The 25,783-nt window shown below is 47.0% G+C and overlaps 1 protein-coding gene across 1 annotated transcript; it reads right to left on the minus strand.

Annotated features, from left to right (window-relative positions):
- Positions 1 to 153: 153 nt before the first annotated feature.
- PCCB (propionyl-CoA carboxylase subunit beta) lies at positions 154 to 25,555 on the minus strand. The gene is given in 16 exon segments (XM_069024278.1): positions 154 to 422; positions 1,069 to 1,162; positions 1,357 to 1,455; positions 2,615 to 2,715; positions 6,227 to 6,334; positions 7,614 to 7,737; positions 9,242 to 9,323; positions 14,107 to 14,227; positions 15,123 to 15,231; positions 15,537 to 15,647; positions 17,765 to 17,878; positions 19,933 to 19,989; positions 21,085 to 21,153; positions 23,420 to 23,539; positions 25,183 to 25,374; positions 25,376 to 25,555. Coding segments are annotated over 16 exon segments (1,788 nt in total). The 5' UTR covers positions 25,541 to 25,555; the 3' UTR covers positions 154 to 300.
- Between the last annotated feature and the right edge of the window lie 228 nt (positions 25,556 to 25,783).

Below are 25,783 nucleotides of genomic sequence, written 5' to 3' on the forward strand. Positions count from 1 at the left end.
TGAGCCACCTCCAGGGCCTATGGAATGAGGGAGCCAAGGGAATGTTTGACCTTGAGCAATTAGTAACAGCTCACCTGCAGCAGGCAGGGCAGGGTGTGTTGAGTATTAACCACCAAAAAGGGTTTAGAGAGGTGAGCTGGTCAGAGCCCCAAATTAAATATATACTATGATTTATTGATGATTATTGGCAAAATCAAAACGAAAAGAACTATTTCTATTGCCAAGCAGACCTCCATTAACCAGAGTTAACCAGAACTCTTGTTCAGGATATCTCCCAGCATGGGCAGCCCCTGCTCATCCTCACAGTGGGATGTTGGCATGTTTCTTCCAAGGACTGGACTGGGATTTACTGGCCAGCACGTCGAGGTCCTGGCAGATGCGTGTGCGGGTGGTCGAAGGCTGGATGATGTCATCAACAAACCCTGCAAAAGATTACAGCAAAAAAACCCCAACCTGACCAACCATGAAGTGTTTGCCTCCCAGCCTTCTGTATCTAGGCTGTAGCATAAATTAGCAAAATCAAAACAATGGTTGGAATAAATAAATTCACAAGTTACAAATTAACTCAAAATAGCCTGAGAAGGAAACATTCCTGAGCCCATTTTTAAATTTGGAATATAACTTGCCTTTTAGAACACAGTTACTGCTGCAAAACTGGAAGTAAAAACAGTGGAAAAACTTGCTCCTGAGAGTTCTGGAGAACATAACTGAACTGGACCCTACTCTTTCTTCAGGCCACAGTGCTTTGCATCTAGGGCTGTATAACAGACTGTCAAAGCACCTGTGCTGTAAAGGAACAGGCTGAATTTTGAGACATTTTCTACTGTCTACACAATTGAAGATGCACTTTTCAGAGCAGTGCCCACTTCTCACCAGGATCTTTGCAGCTGAAGATATATGTTGTGTCTAGATGTTCTCCACATGCACAGGCTGTGGTTAACTTTCTAACTCAGACACAAGTATCTTACCTAAATAACTTACTTGTTAGTTAAAGGTTTACTCAATAGCACAACTTCATCTCCATGCAAAGGCAAACCAAAGGGGACATGGTGTGGGAGACAACCATACCTCTCATGGCAGCAGGGAAGGGGTTTGCAAACTTAACCACGTACTCCTCCTCTGCATCTGCCTCCTTTCCTCTGAAGATGATCTGGACAGCACCCTGGGAACAGAAGGGCTCGGGTCAGTGACAGTCCCTCAGCCCTCTGCCCTGCCCACCTCGCAGCTGTGCCCTCCAGGTGAGGGCCTGGGGGCATCCCCCCTGCCTGTGGCACCAGGACACCTCATGGTGCTGGCAGGGCACTGGTGCTGCTGGCAGGGCACTGCAGCACCACAGTGAGAGGGGCCTGGACTCACCTTGGCTCCCATCACGGCCACCTCGGCTGTGGGCCAGGCGTAATTCACGTCTCCTCGTAAGTGCTTGGAGCTCATCACGTCGTAGGCACCCCCATAGGCCTGGAACACAAACCAGGGCATCCACTCCAGGAGTGGCCTCGCAGCAGCAACAGCCTGCATTGCTCCTGCAGCCTTTTCTAGTCCAGAGACAAGCAGCTGGGGCTGGACTTTACCTGAAGGAGAGCATGAGCATCTCCACTTTGCTGCAGCAATCTCCTAGGAATAGGAACCATTTCAACTAGAGCCCCAAAAGAGCAAGGAAGGGGGCTGCTGGTAACCAAGCCCATTCTGCAAGGCAGGCAGGGAGGGGTCAGTGTGTATCCAGACCAGCAGGCCTCGACCTGCACCCTGCACATGCACACAAACCAACCAGGCAGTGTGCTTCTGGAATTTCGTGGCCAGGGAGTGCAGCACTCAGGCTCTGCAGTGCTCCACTCTGGAACTGGAAATGCTCCAGACAGCAGTGATGAACAGATACTGCAGGACTGCAGAGCAAACTGCAGTGCAGTCCCTGTCAGGGCAGCACTGAACACTGCAGCGAGGCTGCAGGATTGACAAGTACTGCATGGAAATACTTGGAACAATCACAGAAGGCAAAGGAACAGAAAGTTCTTTTTGATTTTTGCCATGATGAGCCAAAAGCCTATCAGAAAAACGAGCAGGAGGGGCAGAGCAGCAAGGAGAAGGCTAAGGCTGTAAGGAGGCAGCCCCAGAGCTTATGGCAGTAGGGTGTTGGGTACCTTATGGAGAAAGGAAGATGAGGCAGAGCATAGCAAAAGTCTGGGGAGGAAAAGAAGCCACATGAGTGTTCAACCTGCAGACACAGCAGATGACAGAGGCAGCCACTGCTGGGTTTGCAGAGGGAGGCTCAGGAGGCAAGAAGGGAGAAAACAGAATTGGTGCAAACAGAGGGCATGTCCTTAGTGAGACAGGCTGGGTGACATGGGATGAGAGTGAAGGCATTCCAGGGAGAAAGCAGGGAGCAGAAACTGGAAGTTCTAGAGGGGTACAGAGACAAGAGGAAGGAAGGAGCTGAGGTAATGGTCTGGGAATAGAAGAAGTGGCTGGCCTCTCGTAATGTTATACAAAGAGGTGTTACCAGATGGGACGAACAGGATGGGACAATGCTAGAAAGCACCAGTGGGACAGGCAGACAAAGCTAGGTTTAATTAAAATTGCCACTACTGGAAAGAGGAACTCTGGAAGACCACCAGCCTACCTTTCTGGTGATGACAGTGATCTTAGGCACAGTGGCCTCTGCAAAGGCAAACAGCAGCTTGGCACCATGACGAATAATCCCCCCGTACTCCTGAGCTGTGCCTGCAAAGACAAGGAATTGCTTCACTCCAGGGAATTCCCACAACCCCATCATCCCTCACCAGCAGCAAACCTGACCACCACCATGGCCATGTTAACACCCTGGAGAAGGTCATCCCAGGCAGTGTTCTCTGCAAGGTACTTGAGCAACTCAAAAATCAGAGCAGCAGCAGTTTGTATGGGAGGTCACAGAAGCAAAGCTCAGCAGATGGGACCTTCCTAGGAACAAACTACAGCTGGAGCATTTTCAAGACTCCAGTGGCAAACAGTCACTTCTCCAGAAACCTGCTCTTCCAAGCCCCCTTTTCTACACCACACAGGAAGCAGCTTGGTTACTCTACCACACTGAGGACCTACCCTAGTTGTCCTTCAAGGCAGCCCAGGATGATGGACCTTAAAAGACAGAGTGTGAATTCCACAGCAGGTGCTTCTGGAGCATAGCCACAGGCAGCAAACAGGAATGCAAGTCATCCATGTGACAGAATGCTCGACACCCTTCTGTCCCAAAGACGGGCTCACCTGACTGGACTTGGAATCAGCAATCCCCTGTAACTTATTTTTAGGACTGTGAATTTCAGACCACTGGATATAACTCTACAATAACTTCCTAGCAGTTTATTCACCTCCTGACTTTAGCTTTTAGCACATGAGATGATCCCAAGTACTGTAAAAGGGTTTTCTATGGATTTTTTTTTAAATGTAAGTAAAAATTCTTTTGTGAAATTGAAGAACCTATTTGTAGAGTGTTTGCTGGCTTAATGTTAATGTTTCCCCTCAGGTGTAAGTTGAGTGTCTGAAAATTTCTGCCTACGCTTACAAATGTCTGCTCTCAGCTGCAGTTTCACTTCTGATTCTTGCCTTTCCCTGTAGCCAGTGGGACCTGTCAAGCCCACAGACCCTTCCTGCAGCAGGAATCAGAACAGCTGGGGGGGTTCATCCCCAAGGAGCAGCCCGAGCCCAGCTGGGACACCCAGCCCAGAGCCAGGAGCTGGGGAGCACTCTCAGACCCCATTTCTAGTCACAGCCTGTTTCTAATCCACACCTAGAACAGAGCAGCCAGTCACTTAAAATGCTTCCAGTGTAAGATCATTCAGGTGTTTGAAGTATTTACACTGCCACCCATGACCAGTTAACATCAACTCTTTTCTGGCCACAGATTCAGTCCCAACCTTGTTCTAAATCTGTATTTTTATCCAGTTACAGGTTATGAACACCTTAAATGTCATCTCTGTGCACACCTGTGAAAACTGGGGCTACTCAAGTGTTTGGTTCACTGATGCTGGGAGAGGTTTTGCACACCATGGTGAGCCAGTGACAGGTGCTTTCTCCTTCTGTACTGAACAGGGAGATGGGATGATGATGCCACCCTCAGAATTTGTTACTTAATCTGAGATTTCTAATGCTAATGGGCTAATCTTGCCACGTTCCTTAAAACACAACAGTTTTGGATCATAATCAAGCCTCAGGTCTCCTCTCTTCAGCTTTATCTTTTTTATTTTTCTTCTGCTTATCTGCTTTCAAACCGACATTCTGTTGTGCAATATCAAGTCACTACTATTTCTATATAGAAATACATCTTGAATTCTGAGCAACTGCTCAAATCTGGACTGCTGGAGTGTCCCCTTACACCAAGCCACTGCCTGGCCCATATCAGAGAAGGAGGCTAAGCCTACACTGGGGACAAAGGAGAGGAACTCCTGGTTAAAACGTGCCAACTCCATCATGTTAAAGCTAGAACTAGAATGCTGAATAGTCACATTCTAATGCTTTGAGAGCTGCAGAGGCCTCAAGGTAAACCATGGTTTATACAGCAGTATTAACATTACATTTGATGGTAAAACATTTATAGTCCTCTCTTACCCTGTTTTGTAATGGGTCATTTTAATGTTACCTGCTCAGAGAGCCTGTGCTGAAAGCAGGCTCATCACTCATCACATCCCTTTTCCTTACTGATGGACCTCTAAACACAGGCATTTTCCACTGAGAAGTGTCTTGAAGCATCAAAGAGACACAGAGGGGGCCGTGTATAACCAAATCAATGCCAATGAAAACACCTTTCCCCCCAGAGCTTCACCCTGTCCCCCCGTTAGAGACTGGAAAAGGGAATCCCTTTGGAGAGATCTTGGGGGCTTCAAATGTGTAGTAGGGGGTGGAGTGAGGTGCTGCCCTGCCCCCCAGCCCTGCAGTGCCTGTCAGCCATGGCACACTGAAGGCAGCCCCTCACTGTTGCCTGAGTGACTGAGAGACTGCAAGTCCCACCTGGGAGGAAGGCCCAGGATAGGCCAAAGCTTTAAGAAGCCTGACCATGAGGCAAGCACGTTGTCCTTTAACCCTACCTTCACCTTGGAGTTTTACATCACTGGAACCCAGGAGTTGGTAGCTGTTTTTCTATACCTTTTCTGTCTTTCTGTTCTTCTCCCTTCTTTCTTCTTCTAAGTCTCTTCTTACAGAATGTGACATTGAATGGGTTTAAAGGTTTTCTGTGTTCAGTGGTCTATGTTGTGATAAGTGATGTTATGTTGCATTCACTCTTTTGCCAATGTTCCTTAATTTTCTACAGTTTGCCAGTCAACTTTAGTGCTTTTTACCTCTTGAGAATATTTGGTTGGGATTTTCCCCTTTGTGTCTACCCAGAGCAAAAGAACCGTGGTGTAGCCCTAGGCCTGAGCGATGGGGCTGTAACACCTCTCTGGGCAGCAGCTGCAGCAGGTGGAGGAGGCAGGTTCTCCTGCTGCAGCAGAGCCTGAAGAGCAACACGTGCCAGGATCAGCTGAGGGACTGCAGCAGATGTGGGTGGAACATCCTCAGGAGCCCCCAGCTGCCACTGCTCCCTGCCCAGAGTCAGCGGTGCCAGCTCTCCCCCCATCCTGTCCTGAGGGCTGGGGGACAGCACTGGGCTGCCTTCCCTGGCCCAGCACAGCCTGTGCAGGGCCTGCTGCTGCCACCCTGCCCAGCAAGAGCTGTGGAGATCAAACAGCATCTAAAAACAGAGCTCAGCATTTCCCGGGACGTGGAGCCTCGGTATCATACAGCCGTCAGCGTAACTTCACACCACGTACAACAAGGGCAGCATCTCCAGGCAGTGCAGGTTTTTTCCTTGCACAGGTCACAGTCACAGCTTTTGGCAGTAGGACAGAGCTTTCCAGAGCATGGTATCCCCAAGCCTGGCCCTGGCAAACTGGGAATCCCAGTGTCTCTACCAGGCTGCTGGAGACTGCAGCATTACCTGACTGCATGACCTGTCTCTCTCCAGGTAACTCCAGCAAAGCTTTGTGACTCCTGAACACACTGGTTAGTTAGGCACTATTTCATTTTCCTACCATTTTTTGCACATTTCACTATCCTTTTGGATGACTACTGTAGTTAGATTACAGAGTTTCTGTCCCAAAAAGTGGGATTTTAAAACCTGGTTTACTTAAGTCTACTGCAGCAAAAGTCTTCTCAGAGTTCTGAAAATGGGCTTTTAACACCAACACCACCATGCACCACGCTGAACTCTAAGGGTAAGGCATACCTGGCAGAAACCCAGGGACGTCCACAAACGTGATCAGGGGGATGTTGAAGGCATCACAGAACCGAACAAAGCGGGCTCCTTTCACAGAAGAATTTATGTCTAAGCACCCTGAGGTTAAGAACACAGAAGAAGGTGTTAGTAACACCAGGGATCTGCAGTAATCAAGGCAACCCAAAATCCCACTATTTTAGCTGTATTGTCTTCTTAAAGGAAAAGCTTATCTGTAGATAATGTGGAGATTATATGCCATGAAGCTTTCCTGGTTTAGAACTAAGATCACAGAGTAAGCTACACTCAAAGGCTCATTTCATTTTTCTGACCCCTGTGTGCAAAGACTTTCTATCCCAAAACATAACAGTTTAATTACATTCTTGTAATTTAAAATATTTTTCCTGTAACTTTCTCTTCATTAGTATTTTTCAGCTCAGTCATATTGAAAGGTTACAGAGTTCTCCATTAAAAAACCCCAAAAATAAAATAGTCCAATAATATTTTGAGAAAGATCAGCATTTTTGGTAGACACACTGCAAAGTGTTCCTGTTCTGTTTCAGTGCCATTTAGAATTGTATTATGCACAACTACATTAAAACAAAATACATTTTGTATCAAAGCCTCCATATGAAACATTAAAAAGAGCTGTTAAAATTTAAAATACTAAATGAAGATTAAATTTATATTAAAACCTTCTGTCTAGTATCTTCATAGTCATATCTTGTAGAGATGTAACAAATGAAGCACCATACTGGGTCATCTGTTTTTCCCAAACAAAACGACACAAGAATTAAAAACAAGGAGTAAACCAGAAAGTTCCAATCGGAGAAGGTCACTTCAGAAATCACTGAGTTAAGGAGAGAAAGCCAAGTCCCTGGACAGTTAAAAAGGGTGATCTTATCTGGAGCTGCACATTGTACCTTCAGATCCAAACCACGTGAGGTCAGGAGCTCCATACTTGTGCATCTGAAGGCTTTGCACTGTTCAGCTACAGTGAGATAACAAAGCCCCCTCACCCTACAGATGAGTTTTAGGGATTTTACTGCCATGGAAGAAGTGTGTGGTTTCCATGCTATGATTAACCCAGTTGATTGCAGGCTGCTGCCAGACGAGTGATGCTCTTCCACCCCATCCCCACCCCTGCTGTGTGCTGCCACTGCTCCTCTTGGCCTGGATGCAGCCTGGGAGCAAGATCACCTTGTTGAGCTACTAAAGAAATGGTTTGCAGTTCATTTCACAGCTCACAGCTGAATTACAGTGAGGTTCAAGACAAAGCAAGGGGTGGAAAACCACAGAGTGAGTGGAGGAGCACACACAAACCCAACAGCTCTGACCTGCATGCAGAGGAAGAGACAGAGGCAAGGCACTGTTAAAGAGTCTCACACTGGACTCTAACCTGAGGCTACTTTGGGCTGGTTGCCCACGATCCCAACAGTTCGTCCGTTCATCCTGGCAAATCCAACCACAATGTTCCTGGCATAGGTTGGCATGATCTCGAAGAACTCTCTCTCATCCACAATCTGCAAAGGGGAGAGGCAGGCAGAGCCCATATGAGGCCAGAGAGAGGTGCATAAATACACAGGCAAACACAAACTCGGTTACCTTAGCACTGCAACTTTTAAAACAGTTCAGAACTTGAGAATTTTGAAGGAAAGAGAGGGAGGGAAATTTTTAGTCTTTGCAGCCTTCACTGCAAGAATTAACTAGTCCTACATTATTACCAAAACTGTCAGTTAAGTGTTCCATCAGGGAACACCTTTATGACTGAGGGGAGCCTTTTTTCCTGGCTTAGAACAAAATGCAAATGAGATGTTAAGAACTTCTTTCTCACATCTTAATTAGCAGCAGCCTTACAGACCGATTTCCAGTGATAAAACAGTACTTCCTGGAGCTCAGAAGCTCCCTGTGACACATTTGACATCATCTCTCTCTCTTGGCAAGCTCAGAGCCCTTTCTTGGAGTGGCCAGCGCAGCCCTGCTGCCCCAGGGCCAGTGCTGGGTGTGCCCTAGGGAACGCAGGGAATGCAGTGCCCAGGCAGCACCCACCTGGAACCACAGACCCGTGTGGCTGCACTTCCCTCGGGCTGGAGCTCAGCGTGTGCCCTGCCAAGGGACAGCCTTGGTGCGTGAGGCACGATCAGAACTCACACGTTCCAGGAGATCAGAATTATCCATGGAGCAGTAGCGACACCTACACATGGCTGCCTGGGCTTCCAGCAGGATTCCCTGGTTCCATCTGTTTATGGCAGCTGTGCCCATACACACTGCAGTGTGCCAGTCATTTCATTAGCCTCACTCTCAAAAAAGTTGTGAAAAAGTAAGTAGTATAAAAGTGGTTTTATTTCTTTCCTTAATACTTCCCAAAATCTGTGGGAGGGCTTGGGGTTTTTCCCTAATTCACCTAATGATTTTTTTTACATGCCACCTCTTAACTTTCAGTACACAGTGCTGAAATTCACAGTGGAAGAATCCAGGGATTAAAAATACCCTGAGCTTGCTTTTGCCACTAAAATGACTCTAAATGCAGCTGCCAGTTGCAAACCTTGTAATTTAGAAAAAATAGACATATATTTTCTTGTACTGCGCATGTACGTGACTGTCTCTTAGCATAAACAGGAAAGGGTACATTTCTGCATTCTGGGTGCTTTATTCGTTTTATATAAAAGTGCCAGAGTCCAAGACAGAAGCACCAAGGTGCAGGGAGGGACCAAGCAACAGAACTCAAGGGGGGGGGTTCTGACCCCAGAAAGAATTGAATTGCAGCATCTTTCATCTGTATAGTTGTGTATACAGAATAAGACGTATCCTGAAAACAAATCCTGGGATTCTGCTAAAATTTTTTTTTTCCCTGCAGTTTTCGTTGCCCATTCACAACTACTACACAGGTAGAAATAGTCACTTGTGAAGGCTGAAAGAAATAAATAACAGTATCAATATCTTCAGTGCCATTCTACTGGTTTCTGTCAATTATTTAGACCCAGAATGTAATATATGTATCTTTAATCTGAACACTGTCAGACTTACGGAGTGTATGATATCCAGCATATCATAGGCTTTGGTTGACTCGCTTGGGACAATGGTGTCCAGCTCTGGAACCGGACGGTCACTGTGGAGAGCAAGTAAGTGTGAGCAACGACATTGACAGACCAAATGAGCACCAAGAGCAAAATCTCGGGTAAACATTTCCACCTCTCAGAGATTTCGGAAACCTCCTCAAACATGGGGAAAAGAACCGGTTTTCTCCATCTCGGGCAGTCTGAGCAGCCTCCTGAAGGAGACCCCTCTTCCACAGGCTCTGTGCTTGGCAAGTACTGGGCAGCACGGCCGGCGGGGCTGCGGGGACACGGCCGGGAGGCGAACGGGCTGCAGGGGGCACTGCCGGCCCGCGGGACAGCCGGGCTGCGGGGACACGGCCGGGCTGCGGGGACACTGCCGGGCTGCGGGGACACGGCCGGGCTGCGGGGACACTGCCGGGCTGCGGGGACACGGCCGGGCTGCGGGGACACGGCCGGGACAAGGCCGGGCTGCGGGGACACTGCCGGCTGCGGGGACACGGCCGGGACAAGGCCGGGACACTGCCGGGACACTGCCGGCTGCGGGGATACGGCTGGGACAAGGCCGGGACACTGCCGGGACACTGCCGGGACAAGGCCGGGCTGCGGGGGACAGTGCCGGCTGCGGGGACACGGCCGGGACAAGGCCGGGCTGCGGGGACACGGCCGGGGCAGGGCCGGGCTGCGGGGACACCGCCGGGCTGCGGGGACACCGCCGGGCTGCGGGGACACCGCCGGGACAAGGCCGGGCTGCGGGGACACCGCCGGCTGCGGGGACACCGCCGGGACAAGGCCGGGCTGCGGGGACACCGCCGGGCTGGGGGGGACACGGCCGGGCTGCGGGGGACACGGGGGCTGCTGGCAGGAGCGCTCGGCAGGTCAGGGCCGGCGGCAGCAGCAGCAGCGCCCGGTCCCTACCGCTGGCCAGGCAGAGCCCTTCTCCCGGGGCCGACCGAGGCTCCCTGTCACACACCGCGATCTCAGAACGGCACATTCACCCTGCCCTGCCCACGCTGTCACCCGGGCCTCTGAACACACTGAGCTGCAGGAAACCTTTCTGTGCCCATTTCCCTGTCCCCAAACAAGCAGAGAGAGGGGAAAACATACGGGGAACACATATCCACACTCTGTTTCTTCCCTTCCCTGGCTGTGTTTGAAGACTCTTTCCTGTTTCTCCACTAGACACATTTTCACGTGGAGTTTTCCCATAACAGAGATGCTGCCCTGCCATCAGCAGTGACAGGATCAGATACCCCAGCTCTGATCACATTACCCTCATTAGGGACCCACTCAGCAGTGGCACCCACTGGGTCTGAGGATTCACTCACAGTCCCAGTGCAGGGCAGTCAATTTTTATAAGTCACCACTGAGAAGGTTTCAGGCAGTATTATAATTTGTGCTATTCCATAAGAATACTGATCTCTATTTGTTATAAATGGTGTTTCTGTGAAGTTCTTACTGAATTACTATTTTAACAATGTCATGACTTAGTACACTTTGAGTAAGACAACATAAGGCTCTAGACACACAATTTAAAACTGAAGAAAGTGATGTGGGGTTTGACAAAATCAGACAAAAGTTGAAAGTGCAGCCCCCATGCCTGCCTCTGTGCTCCCTCAGACACCCAGGACAAGGGAGGCACAGCCCCTTGCAGGAAAGGGGAGAGACACAGCTATTCATAGAACAAAGCTGACTGCAACACTTCAAGTGCTTTTTCCATATGGATACAAATATTGCATACAAACACTTCCATAAAATGTTATAACAAAACCTTAATCTGAAGAAATTAAACTTCTTTTAACATACTAAACCCCAAGCTAAAAACTACTCTAAACTTTCTTGTCTGTAAAGTAGACACAGATGTGCTCCAAGCTCTGTCCTGTGACCTGTGGTACCCCAAAAGATGAAAGTGGAAAAATGAAAATTATTGCTCCCATAAATTCACAGTGCTGAAGGAAATTTTAACAGCATTAAAATAACCATCAGCAAAATGAAGACATTATGCAGGATACCACGTTTGAAAATCTCCTTCAAATGTCTACAGACACAGGACATCTGGAGCTTGTTGCTGCACTCACTGGGCTTAAGAGGTGGAGAGCTGTGTTTCTTACAGATCCCACTTAGTGGGACAGAACTGCTGCTCATTGTTAAAGCCTGTGATGGCTGGAGACACCCTCACCAGATGGACACTGGGTCTCATTCAATGCAGAAGTGAAACTGCACTTGGTTACCAAGAGTTGGCAATAACCTCCTCCAGAAGTTTGTAGAGACACAGAGAGAGGTAAAATCCCACCATGCCATACAGCCAATGCAATGCACTAGACACCTCCCAAAAGCAGGGGACATCTCACCAGGGACAACTGGGTACTTCAACAAACTTGTAACTCCTTGGAACCCAGGCCACTGACAACAAACACTCACCAACACAAACTTCAGCAAACAAGGCTGGCGTTTTTCAACACCAAAAGAACTTAACTACCTAGAGGGAAAAACAAACCAACCAACCAACCCCCAGCAGCCCCTTCACAAGGAAAGCACAAGTAAGGTTACATTTGATTTGCATCACTTGTGGCAATTTTTTGGGGTATGAAAACGATGCAATAAGAAAGCAATTACTCTAGAGGAATGGCCTGGGACTGGAGCAGCTGTAAGGACCAAGCATATCAATCCCAAGCAAAAGGAATCTATTAAGATGTCAGTATGTCCAGATGAAATAATACCAATCGATGCATTAGGACCATAAATGGGAGGCGTATTGGAGATGCTGCTATAAAACCAGACAAATTTAACAAAGAGATCTGCCTTCACATGTATAAAGGCTACTAAATTGAAGTTCTTAGTACAAACTGCATTTATTATATGTGATCCTCTAATACTGTATCTCATGCCTTGTAAAAGATTAGTTCTTTTTTTCTTAAGGGAGACAAATCTCTTATACTTTAGTAGCTACAACATAACTGACAGCTTCTCACAAATAAACTGCCTGTTATAAAGTACACTGATTTTAAAAAATGGAAATTAAAATACCAAAATCAAATCTGTAGAGAGCAATTATCCCAGTACAACCTGATGAATGCTTACAAAGATCATGATAACCTCAAAGATAATCCCCCAATTTAGCAAATAATACAAGAGATTTGCTTTGGTTTTATCACTATCAAACCACAGCAGTTGAGAACAGAACAGAATTAGACCAGCACAGTTTAATGAACTCCTAGAGATCAATACCTCAGAAAAAATTAGGACTAGTAATTAATTGACCTGTGTAGCCATTCTCTGAAAGAAAATGGCAAATTTGTTTTTCAAAAAAAGTGAAAAATGTATCTCAGGGACCAGCGCAGTGATTTGTAAAATCAATCCAAAATCACCTCCCGAAACAAACTGTTACACAGACACTGAAAAGCACAGTGAGGGATGAAAATAACCTTCCAGACTCACATGTTAAAACCCTCACACATGAAGAGCCCCAAGACACATCACACATATGTGAGGAGCTGAAAGGAACAGATTCAGGCACCTCTCCCATGCAGGAGAGTGCAACAGCCTCTTGAGGGTTCCCTAGGGAAAGGGCTGAACTTGGAGTGCAACAGGAGCTTGGGTCAAAATGCTTTTACTCCACTGACATTCTCTGCCTTCCAGTCCTAGCAAGGCTCTCTGCTCAGTGTCCTGTGCTGGCTCTCTGACTGTCTCTCCAGCTCCTGGAAAAATTCTCTGATAAAAGTCCAGACAGTTGCCATATTTCCCCTCTTGAAATGGCTCAAGTCCTTTCTGTATTATATTGCCAATTCCACAATGAGCCTGAGACAAGTACCTAACACACAAAACTTTCTGCCTCTTTGTTGCTTGCTGTCCTGGCTTGCAGTGTATTCTATTCCCATCCTCATGAGCTCTTGAAATCAGGTGGGGCAGTGTTTCCTTGCCTCCTCCCCCCACACTCTCTTGCTGTTAATGGCCCATCATTGTCCTGCCCCATGACTCAGAGATAACTCCCTCCGGACCATCTTCTGTTAATGAGCCTCATCAACACTTGGCCTCATGACTCATTACCCCATTGTGAGATGCTCCACCCAGAGGGAGGAACCAAGCATCCCATCGTGGATATAATCTGAGACTCTGAACACCAGAGACACCCTTCCCACTGGATTTCCAGAGGACAGGAGCTACACAGCCACCACTGGACCTTCTGAGGAGGAGTAGACCCTTTTTCTACAGGATCACTGCTTTAAAAGGACTGCAGCCACCATTCTACCAGACTACTACCACCACCCTGCCTAACAGGGTGTCAGGTTGTATCCTGACTCTGTCAGTTTAACCCAGTGTTATCTGCCTTTATTTTTTTTCCCCCCCTCCTTTTATTTCCCAATTAAATTGTTATTCTGACTTGGTGTCTCCCACTAGTTTGTTTTCAAACTAGTACACTTGCCCACCTCTAACCCTAATGAGCAGAATTCATCCAACAGACACAACTGACAGAACAGGACAAGTTCTCCCCACTGCCACTCACTGTGCTATTTCCTACTTCTCTTGCTTGTTCCAAGAGACTGGGCAGCCTACCTGGACAGAGATTGTTCCAAGAGACTGGGCAGCCTACCTGGACAGAGATTGCTTTTCCCCATGTTCTGCACACAGCCTGCACAACAGCCCTTTCAGAAAACAGAATTAAACCTAACAGTGAACACATGCATGTTGGAACACTTCCCATACTCATATACCAGAATGCAGAATTGTCTGCCAAGACTCCAGGCACAGAACACCCACCTCTCTGTGCCCCTTAAGCCAGAGAAGCCATGAAATGCAGTGCTCAGAGAGCACTGAGCTCAGCCAGGCTGCCCTTACCTGGGATCATGGCACTCGCAGACTGGAGCTGGATCCCGGTTGCTCAGGGGTAAATAATTAAAGAACTCTCGGAGGTTCAGCAGAGCATCGATGTCATTCTCAAAGGCTCTGTGTGCAACTCCTGCACAGACACAGTGAAGCAGGTATGGAAATCATTGTGCAAGCTTTCCTCTCCAAATATATACCAATAAAGACAGAAAGAAGCCACAGCAAGAATCTTGAGCTATTACCAATCAGGAATCTTACGCCACCAAATCTGACCAGCTAAAAATATCTAGAAAATGTGTGCTGTATCAGACTTCCTCCAGAACAGGTCTGGAATGTTGACCTCATATTTAAAATAACGTGAAGTGGTTTATCAGCTGGCACAGCCCTAAGCTGGACCCCAGCCTTGTGGAACTCTGGTGAGGTTACTGTGCTGCACCCAAGTGTTGGACTACAAGTGCTTTTTGTGAGGGCTGGATCTGGGCAGCATCTGTGTGTGTGGTTTTGGTTCATCATCAGCTCTGTTCACACATAATTTGAGATCCCACAGTCATTTGAGTCTTGAGACGATTCATGACTCAGACTTTTTCCCAGAGGGGAAAAAAAGGGAAAAAGAAGTGCTTCCTCTCACACTGTCACTTGGTTTATAGTTAAGCAGCTCAATCAATCACGTTAGTGAGCAAACAAGGGACTATTGAGACTCTTTCAACCTACGCAAATGTCTGGACAACAAACGAAAAACCCCACCCCAGGCTGACTTTGCTAAGCCCTGCCCTCTGACAGTCTTCCCACTTCTAGCACCTTTTGTGGGTTTGCTACTTTCTCTTTCAAATCCCAGAACTCTCCCACATTCCCACTTTGCCTCCTCTGTGTTCTGTTACTGAACAGGAGCTGCAGGAGGGCATATGCAGGGTCAGGTCCTGTGCTTAGGCAGAGCTTTGTCCCTTACACTCATCTGCATTGGCCAAGGGGCTGTTTAGCCCTTTGCTTTGAGCACAATCAGCACGTTCAGTAGAGCCCCCAGCTCTCACCAGACACTGCAGTGTGTGTCTTTGCACCCCCGAGCTGCTCCTGGGTGACATCTTCATTGGTGACAGACTTCACCACATCAGGCCCGGTGATGAATAGGTAGGATGTGTCCTGGGGGAAGGGGAAAAGCAGAAACAGTGGGCGCCAGAGCCAAGCTGCAGAAGCACCTAAGGGACAGCCACAGCCTCTAAAAACTTCCCCCAAAATAAGAACAGGGGAGAATTTTTTTTAAAAGGCTGCATTGCATTAAAAATTCACTGAAAATGCAATTGTCCACAAGTTATTTGGGAAAGTTTTTCTCAACTTTTCATGCAAAATAAAAATCCAAAGCAGATCATCTCAGAAAATATCCATTCCCATGTGGTCACTTAGTGTGTGATCAATGTCACCAGCAGCAGCTCAGGACACACCCTTACCTTCACCATGAATGTGAAATCAGTTAAGGCAGGAGAATACACGGCTCCACCAGCACAAGGACCCATGATGAGGGAGATTTGGGGAATGACCCCAGAACACAAAACATTTCTCTGCAATAGGAAAAAAACAAATCTGGTTTTACCAAAGAAGTGCGTCTTTAAATCTGCGCCCAGATTCTGCAAGAATTCACCACCACAAACAGCATTGTTTTATCTACTGGCAGACAAATATCTGGAGAGAATGTCTTGATGCAAATGGAACCAAAATGAGTTTGTTGTTTCTGTGTTTCTCCTTTCTGTTCCCATACATTGATTTCCTATACTACACAATGACTACAAAGGAGGTAACAGGAGCCACCTCAACAGATGCTGCAGGAGCAAAAACTGCACTGAGCCTGGAGTGGGAAGGGGTGGATGTCCCTGACATTTCAATGTGTAGCTACACTGTGCTCAGAGGTAGAAGTAAGCTTTACTGACCAGCTGGGAGATGGATTCTTTTAAAATCAGGTTTCTGCACTGGCTTGAGTTTTACACAAAGGTGAATTGTAGTGGTACAGGTGGCTCCAGCCACTCTGTCTCCTGAGAACTCAGACAACCAGCTGTGGTAGTCAGCAACCCAACTTTAGCATGTAACTCTGCAGTCATGGTGAGAACCCATGAGTCCTTTGTTCTGCTGTTTGCATGTTTTCCCCTGATTGGTTAATGGTTTCCCCTAATTGGTTAATTCATTTCCCAAGTTCAATATGTATCAGTTTTAGAAAGTTCTTTGTTCCTCGATGCCCCATTTGTTCCTTCCCTAAATCCCTCCTTTGTGTCATTTCCATTGGTTCCCTTGCACTCAACCCTGCCTCCTGTCAAGTATCCCACTGGCTGTATCCCTTATCCCCACCTCTCCTATCCCCACCATCAAATCCCTGGACCCTTGTCAGATCCTTGGCTCTCCATCTCCTCCCCCCATTGTCTCACCTCAGCAAACCTTCTGTGTAGAAATTACACGGAGAGTCCCCTCTCTCCCTTCTCTGCCTCTGCCTGCACCCCCTGTTCAGGGACAGCCCCTGGGGTGAGGAGCACACCCCGTCTGCCTGCAGTGCTGTGTGTGTCTGTGCCCGCCATGGCGCAGTCGGGTTGTGGCTACACCTCAGGGCTCTCTTTGAGCCAGCACACAAAACCCTGACAGTGAATGGCTGCTGTCCAACACGGATGGAGTGTTGTCCAAAAAACCACTTACACTGCTTGGTGCTCAACTGGGTCATGACAACTTCTGTAACTGTTCCTCACAGACTGCACCACCCCAAAACCTGTCAGCATCTGACTGACCTGACATCCCACCTGCTTTCCTACTGAAATGACAGTGTTCTGTGCATGCACTTTGATGCAAAGTATTTCAGCAGGCATACAAAATAATGTCATTTCAGTGAAAAAATGAGCAGCAGTGTGCCTAGGAGAAAAATTCTTGCATTAACCAGAAAAATCCTCTAGGAACATAAAACTTTCACCAGTGCAATCAACACTAGACATCCCCAACCGGTAAGGTTAACACTGACCCACACTTCTTTGAACAGAAACCTCTCTGGCTTGCATGCCTTTTCCCCCCTGCCCCAAAACTCTGTTTTCCCCCCTAACCCCCATCTTGACAGGACAGGCACTTCACTGCTTCTGATCGGAGCTTTTCAAGTTTCCTTTCAGTGCAGAGTGTTTAATTTACTTGAAGTCCCTCTTCCTGCAGTGAAAATCCTTCACCTTTTACCAACCCTATTGAAAATAACTGCTGTGTGAAATTGGTAACATATCTGTATTACAGAAGAGACACAGGGAAGCTGACAGTGCATTACAACCAAAAAAACCACTGAACTATGGTGTGCCCACCTGTCTCAAACTGATAAATGCTCAGAGAAATTACATCCCAACACAGACAATTGAAAATTTAGGTGTAAACCAAGAAGTTAAGTAGTTGCTTGGGGTTTTCTTCCAATTAAGCAAATTGCCTGTTCTTTCATTCTCACTACACATTGGATCACAGAGCCTTACAGAGCTCAGCATCACCCTTGTTTAAGACACGGCTCATTTGCCCAAAGCCAAGAAAAGAACCAAGCTCTGAGTTTCACACGCTGCTTTATCCATGGCTGAAACAGAACGATAACCTTAGCATTTACTTACAAACACCCACTTGCATGTTTTGCCCACCTTTGTGGATGCCAAGCTCCATGTCCATCCAGCAGCCTACTCACCAAAAATATGTCTGCATAGCCTGCCAAGGACTCCACTCCCTCCTGGATTCGGGCTCCTCCGGAGTCATTCAGCCCAATCACGGGTGCTCCAACCATGGCAGCTTGATCCATGATCTAGTGATGAACACAAACTCCTCAGTGTTGACCCAGCTAAGCTAAACCCTGAAATGTACATCCCCTAAAAAAAAAATCTTCCTTCCCAGCCGTGCATCTCCACACTCAGCAGTGGGTTTGGATAATGCAGTGGGAGTGACACAGTCACAGGAGAGGGACAATTTCTCCCTGTTCATAAGAGGCCTCAACTGCACCTCAAACAACCTCTCACATATGTCTCATCTGCTCTTCAAAGTTTGTTGCAGTGGTGGCTGTGGAATCTCTCTAAGCTGTACATTCTGATGCTTGATTACCCTTCTTAGAACTTCTTTGGGAAGACTAAATTAAATCTTTCCTCCAGAAATTTAAACATTACATTTCTCTTGATACACAGCAGCGAGGGAGAGCAATTAGCTACTCTTGGCCTTTACCTTTGTGAACATTCAAGTACCTCAAATCCCCCTTCATTCTTCATACTCCTCTTCATGTTTCTAGGCTAAGCACCATCAATTCAGTCCCACATCCTGTTTTCTAGGGCTCTGATCATTTTAGTTACTTGCCTCACGATCATACACAATACTACGACAGAGGCTTAAGTAGGAGGACTGAATTCCTTACATTCCTTGCACAAAATATTCCTGATTGTTGAATTCCAGTAAAATGTTTGCCATTTTCATAACACTACAGTACTGGCACATTATGTTAAGATCTGTTTAAACACCAAGATCTGCTATATCTTCCAAATAATTTTTTGTAAAACATCAGTTAATCCCCATTTTGAATTTTCAAGTTGCTTTTCCCTGCCCTTTCGACCATTGTTATAAGATTATTTCAGACAATCTTTAACTTGCCAAGTATTTTACAGTTCCAGTCCCATCTTTCAGAGTGCTTGTAGCATCACCCTTGAATTTTAAATTGCCTAAAAACACAGAAACCACACTTGGTGCCACTCAAGTCAGTGGTATCTCATGAGACCCAAAACTCCAGCCCAAACAGGAGCTGGTGTAACTACCTCTGTACAGTCCTAGAATTCACTGACACATTCTGCTGTTTTCCAGGGACTTAAATATGGACTTTCTTTCCCAAGGCTTTTCCAAGTTCTTCCTAAAATGCACATCAAAGACTGAGCCCCAAAGCAACTGATGCCCCCAGAGCCTTCCAACTTTGGAGCCCACCAAGAACAGCACCAACCAGGAAGGACCCACTTTCCCTGCTGCTTTAGAAAGAAGAGATCAAACAAAACCCACCAGAAAGCATCCCATCATTCCAGTGCCATTCCATCCCTCCCCAGTACAGACACCATAAAGCTCCAGTGTGAAAGGCTAATTTAAGTCCTTCCCAATATCAAGACTTGGTAAAACCAAGTATTTGTTATCGTGCAAAGTCTTCACGTTTTCTAGTTTTATACCCACTCAATCCTGAGGAGCCTATGCCAAAGAGTAGTTATTTCTACAGCATAAAAGGCCTTGTGCACCAAAAATCTTGTTTCTGATTCCATGGCAAGAAAATTCAGGAAGATTTCCCAGCTCACACCACTCAACACTCATGCATGAAAGAGTTCTTGTCTCCCCAGTCCTGGGATTCAAAAACTCTTCCAGCAAGACAAGCAGACAAACAGGAATAAATAGCCACAAGTGTCTGATAAGAGCAACTCTCAGGATCAAGGTGACCTCCAAGTTGTAAAACTGTTTATCTTCAGGCTGTTTACTTGTTACATTTGGGTTTTTTTTAAATATTACACACTTTCACAGCACACTGTTTATAGAGGAAAAAGTTTCTCCGAATTCATTCCTCATTTCTCCAGTGGACAATGAGTAGTTAATTTATATTTGTTCTTAGCAAGTCTCCCATCCTTTGTAATAGAGCAGAAAACATAACTTAATGTAACAAAGTGTGTATTACCTGGAAAAACTCTCTCACACTCAAAATGTTTCCAGAGGCACCTCTCTCAGGCACAGCACATGCCAGAGCCCACTAAAGTCAGTCACCAAATATTTTCTCCGAAGTCATTATCACAACAGACTGAAAAAAAGGATGCTGACAATTTTTTTTGCTTTTCTCCTGTGCCATATTACCTTGCAGATCTTCTGGGCATGAGCTCCAGATAAACTGCCTCCAAATACAGTAAAATCCTGAAGGTAAAGCAAATTTTCAGATTAGGGAGAGAACAATTTCAGTAAAATGTTGTCAAGTATTGCCAGTAAATAATATAATCCTCCAGTGCTCTATATTTGGTATGCTGCTTCAAAGCAACTGACTCCCTCAGTGCAGCCTGCAGATCATGCCAGCTCAATCCAAGCCTCCTTTACCAGGAGGAAATACAGACCTTGACACGTCACCATTCTAGACTCATGAGTTATGTCCAAGAGTTATTATTCTTCCAGGGGTGCTGTAGGAACTATGTCAGCCAAAAGGCCTAAGCAGAAAGATCTCTAACAGGCAACATGAGGCCCTGGGACTGATCCAGAAAAAGAGGGGATGTTGACACCTACTGGCACAAACAGAGCCCAGAGCCAACTCCTGCAGCATTTCCCTGCTGCATTTCCACTGAGTCTTGCTCCCAAAGAAGCCCCAGAAACTGTGTGGACAGAGACAGCATGGCTATGAGTAACAGTTGAACCAAAAAGGTTCAGCATCTCAGGAGGCAGCTCAGTTTGGAGGGAAAAAGGTCTTTAAATATAAAAAGGGAGGGGCGTATCATGAAAGGGCACTCTTAGATCCTACTAAAAAACTGCCCACTACTTGTGTTCTAAAATGAAGGTTTGTGTTTGGCTCCTCTCTTATGCTCAGGCCCATGTAAGAGTGTCTCTCCTTGGAAGGAGCACACATCCAAGACAAAAAAGGCAGAGTGTACGCCTTGCTCCAAGGTAACACAGCAACAGCCACTTTGGCCATGAGAGCAATGGAACAAAGGCTACTTTGTGGCCCAGAACAGAGCAGCACTTTCTAAGGGTCTGAAAGAAAGCCTTCCTTTCACAGTGTTATGAGTAACCAAGATAAGTCTCTTCCTAAGATGTTTCCTCCAAAATACTTTTATTTTAATATAAAAAGTAAGTTTTGACATAAAAAGTATATTTATCTATTTATATCCTATCACAAGCTTTTTTGCTTCTTCTTGTCTTGCCCTGCTTCTTCCCACAGGTACATTGCTGCATGGCCACACTGAACTACTGTGAACTTATTTCGAAGGGTAAGTTCACATTATTTAAAAACAAGTAAAACTTTACCTGACTGAAAACATAAGCTAGTCTCCCATTAATCCGTCCACGACCAGTCACCACACTGTCACCAGGATACTGCAAGAAAAACAGATCAATTCATTGAAAATAACAGATAGAAAAATCAAAGCAATAATGATGCCCACTAAAATTTCCACAAACTCCTACTAAGACAAAGCAAAGACTGATTTCCTGGGAGGTCTCATCTTCCATGTTTGCAGTGGGGCCTCCACAAAGATTTTCCCCATCCCTGAAAAGGAAAACTAGAGGTAATATCACATATTCATTATGTATTAAAGATCAGTGAACTGAGCAATTTCCTTCAAATTTAGTACATCAGGAGTTAAGGCAAATCATGCCCTCAGAGACAGGATGTACCTTTTATCAGGACTAGCTAACGTTTTGGAAAGAACGGACAGTGTGCACAAACCTCTGAGGTGTTGATACAGGATAAAAAACAACCCTGGACTGGTCAAAAAATATAATTACAGTCACCTCAAATGCTTGACCTTGACCTGTCCCATTTTTTACCCTGTAAATAAGGGAAGAAAGAACTGGACAAGGAAATGGAGCTCGTAAGTCTTAAAATGTGCTTAATCTATATTGTATCACTTTCTAGTAAAGAAAATATATAGAAGTTTTTCAAGACGACAGTAGAAAAGGAACTTCACTGGGCTGTCAGTAAAAAAGGGAATTTCAGGCATTGAAGTGCTTTTTGTTGTTTGGTATTAAAAAAAAAGAAGGAAAAAAAAAAAAAAAGGAAAGGAAAAAGGGAAGAATGGGGTGCAGGGCCCATTCCAAGGGCCATTTATGCACAGGTGGGCTGTTGTCAGGAAGGTCACACCCATCCAGGGCCTTTTCTCAGGCTGCACACACAGAACAGCAGCACACACCTGTACTTCAGCCATTGCCACACGCAGGTGACTCCCAAAAGCCCCAGCAGCCCCAGAGAGGCCTGGATGTCAGCACAAGTCCTACCCTACCCTCAGGAAGTTCCAAGGACTCTGAGAAATTCAATGCTAAACTAATATTCCAGCTCAGTGGCCACAGTTAGGTCATCTGTTGTGAAACTGTGCTCTGTAAACACAATCTGCAGCTCACTGAAGGGTGAATTCTGAAGCACAAGGGAAAAAATTAACCCTCTTGTCACACTCAGGACTCTCCTGCTCCCCCTATTTTCAGAAACAGCAATTTGTTACCAATGGTGTGGGATGCAGCATGGAGTAACTCAATGAGAGGCAACACAGCAGTTACTTGAGTTTGCTGGGGAACAGAGTAAAAAATTAGAGGAAAAAAGATGATTGCTCTGCTGTTCCCTGAGAGGGGAGGAGGTCTAACACAACCTCCTTCGCAGCACCAAGCGTCATCAGCCTCCTGTCTGACACAACAAACAAATCCTTCACCTTTGCCGTTCCCAGCACCTCTGCTGGAACCCTGCTGTCCCCTCCCTCATCCATAGGCTGCAGTCCTACAACCTGAACGACTGAAACCCAATGACCTGGTTTAAGAACTGCACAAAGAGAAGCTGGAGTCACTGTGTGCAGCACAGGGCACACACAGAGCAGCTCCTCACCTTACACCACAACCCACAGCAAACAGCCTTTGGCTACAGGAAGATTCACAGTGAACAGGCACATCTGCACCAGCCACTGACGTCCCAGCAGCTCACTGGTCCCTTCCACCACACCACAACAGAACACTTTTCCCAGGTAGCTCATTATCAGGCATCAACGTTATGGGGAGAGACTTTGGGGAGCCATGGATTTTCCCTGTGTGTGTGGAACTCCCTGTACCATGCTGGTTTAGGATACATGGCCATGTATCCAGAAAGAGCCTTAGCAAGCAGGATGCAACTGGCTAACAGAGCAGTACAAATGCTGGGACTTCCAAACACTCAGATCAGGTTGTAAGGCCCTAAAGGATTCTATGACTGTAGTTTGGCAGGCATAAATATGGATTAGAGTTATTTCATCCCATAACTCTAATCCTACCTGAAGGAAGGCAGAAGTATCTACCCTGATTTGTTCCTCATATCTGATCTGACTGACAAAGTTGCAACAACAAAGCTCTGCAGCCTCCTCTACTGTTTAAAACACAAATCTAAGACAATTCCCAGGGAGGTATTTGAACCAAGCAGGTGACCTTATAAAAAAAGTATCAAATTTAGACAACAGAAAGCTCTCTAAGTTGTTAAATGGAAACTGAGAGTAGTTAGAGCAAATTTACAAAGCAAAATTATACATAAAAAGGAAACAAATAGAAGAAATTACATGTGAATTTTCAACCAGTGGGCTGGCTGTACAGCAGAGGACAATGAAACAAGAGTTACATGGAATAAAACTACCTTATTCTTACTAGAGTCCATCCCAAAGTCAGTACATCTGTGTTCCACAAACATGTCATATTCATCAAAACTGTCAGGGTCCAACAGCAGCAGAATTCGTTCCCTTGCTGTCAGCTTTCCCTGAAACAGAGCAAGCAACAATTAACAAAGCCATCAGGCGGTTCTGGCTGTTTGCTGACCCCCAGCAGATGCAGTTTAATCAAACAAAACCTCACTTGATCCGCTACATTGGGTCCATTAAGCAACTGCAGGCCCCCAAAGCTGGAAATAGCCTATGTAGTGATTATCCTCCTCAAAAACAAACATAATGCAAGCCAGACTCTGAAAAGAAGGCTGACTGTTGGAACAGCACTACCACAGGAGAAAGGAAACAATCTCAGAGACTTTTCAACAGGATATAAATGCATCACAGCTATTTCTGCCCACGCATTTAAATGCTGCTATTAAGACCTTTGTTCTACTCTTAACCAGGGAACTCTTCCACAGCTAAACCAGTCCTCCCCAACTGCTCAGGGTTCAATTCACTGCAGTGTTTGACTGCAGTAAATAAGAGGGAAGAGGAAGTGTGACAGCCTGCAGGGATCTTCTGACAAAATCCTTCTGTTTTTTTCCTGCTGGACACTGGTATGGGCAAAACTAGGGTAAGGGCCAAGAACACAATTGACCAGATATGCATGTCCCTTGCTCAGTGCTATGCAGTAATAAATGACTGTAAAGTTCTTTATATCTTAGCCTACCAAACAAATCTGTTATTTCCAGCCCAGGTAAGCATCTGCCTGCAAAGGGCAGAGCACCTGGGTTGTCTCCTTTAGGGGATGATGTGACCTTGCATCAACATGACATTAGAACACAGCTCAGCTTCTCTACAAAACATCTGAGCAGTAGGCCAAAAACCTCATGAACGCAGCAAATGCAGGAAAGCCTAAGGTAAGCCATAGTTTTAGCTTATATAAAACATAAGCTGTTCAAGGCCCTAGACATGCAGCAGTGCTTGTATATTGGTGTGTCAGTGTCCTGAATGTAACCCAGCGAGACTGAACTCTCTTCAGGTGTTGTACAACTGGGGAGGGACACTGCTGATGGGCAGACTGATCACGGAGGGAGCCTTCATGGGAATCGCCATTCCCACTTCCTTGATGCCTGCAAGCCACCGTGGTACCACCAGGGCCTTGCACCACACCGAAAAGGCATCCCAGCAAGAAGCAATAAACAGAAACAGGAAACCTCTGCTGTCACCCCCACCAGCACTGCCTACATGCTGAACAACAGAGGCAGGAGACTAAAAACCCACCTGTTGTCATCCCTCCCACCTGTCTTTTCCTCTGCCTTATTTCCATTCTTCTAACTTTTTGCTCTAATCTCAGAGATCAGCTTAACTCTGCAACAGCGGTGTAAAGACGAAGCTGTGCTCAGAAGTGTTAAGCAACCTAGAACTAACTTACCATCACACTGACAGGCAGAAGTTGCAACTTCTGTCTACTCTACCTCTCATACATTTACAGACAACCTCGGTGACCATTCTGAGGTAAAGGACTTAGTAAAGCAATTGTTCTTTTTTCTACCCAGAGTAACAAACAATGCAGTCTTTAGCGCTGCTTGAGCAAAGCTTCCCGCAAAGGGGCGTCTGCAGCTGCCACGCGAAGCCGCGAGTCCCCAGCGCCGAACGGAGCCCCGCCGTGTCTGGCCTGCCCTCCCCGGCGAGCGTGCGCCCGGCGGCAGCGGGACGGGGCTTTGTCCCCGCCGTCCGCCTGTGCTGGGCTCACCCGCTTGTGCTGGGCGTCGATGCGGGCCTGGCCGCCGCCGAGCAGCGCGGCGCGGCGCTTCTCCTCGATGCGCTGGGGCACGGGGGGCGGGCGGGCCCCCGAGGCGGCGCGGCCCCGGCACAGCCCCGCCACCCGCCGCAGCACCCGCACGGCCGCCATGTCCCCGCGCTGCGGCAGCGGCGCCTGCGCGCCCGGCCCGCCCCGGCCCGGCCCCGCTCCGCTCCGCCGCCCGGGTGTCCCGACTACGGCAGGGCGGTGCCGGGCACACGGCTCCGGGAGGCCCGGGCAGGGCCGCTGCCAGCTCCGGGCCCGCGCAGGCCGCTGCCTGAGCCCAGCGCTGCGCGGCCGGGTTGCTCATCGCTGTTGTCTGTGCGCAGAGACCAGCGGGAAAATGCATCAGCTTTTCCCCCTTTCCTGCATGGTGGTGAGATTTGTGGTGCTTCAGAAGTGGGGAAGGCAAGCAGAGGTGTCAGCTCGCAAAATCAGCTGTCCTCTCTTTGTTCCAAGTGCCAGAAAGTATTTGTTAGGAAAATAGTCCTTGTGACACACCGGCACCGATTCCCTGCCGCCTCCTATGAAGAGGCACTGTGGCTCTTGTCAC

Source organism: Aphelocoma coerulescens, chromosome 9, assembly GCF_041296385.1.
Source record: "Aphelocoma coerulescens isolate FSJ_1873_10779 chromosome 9, UR_Acoe_1.0, whole genome shotgun sequence".
Classification (NCBI taxonomy): Eukaryota; Metazoa; Chordata; class Aves; order Passeriformes; family Corvidae; genus Aphelocoma; species Aphelocoma coerulescens.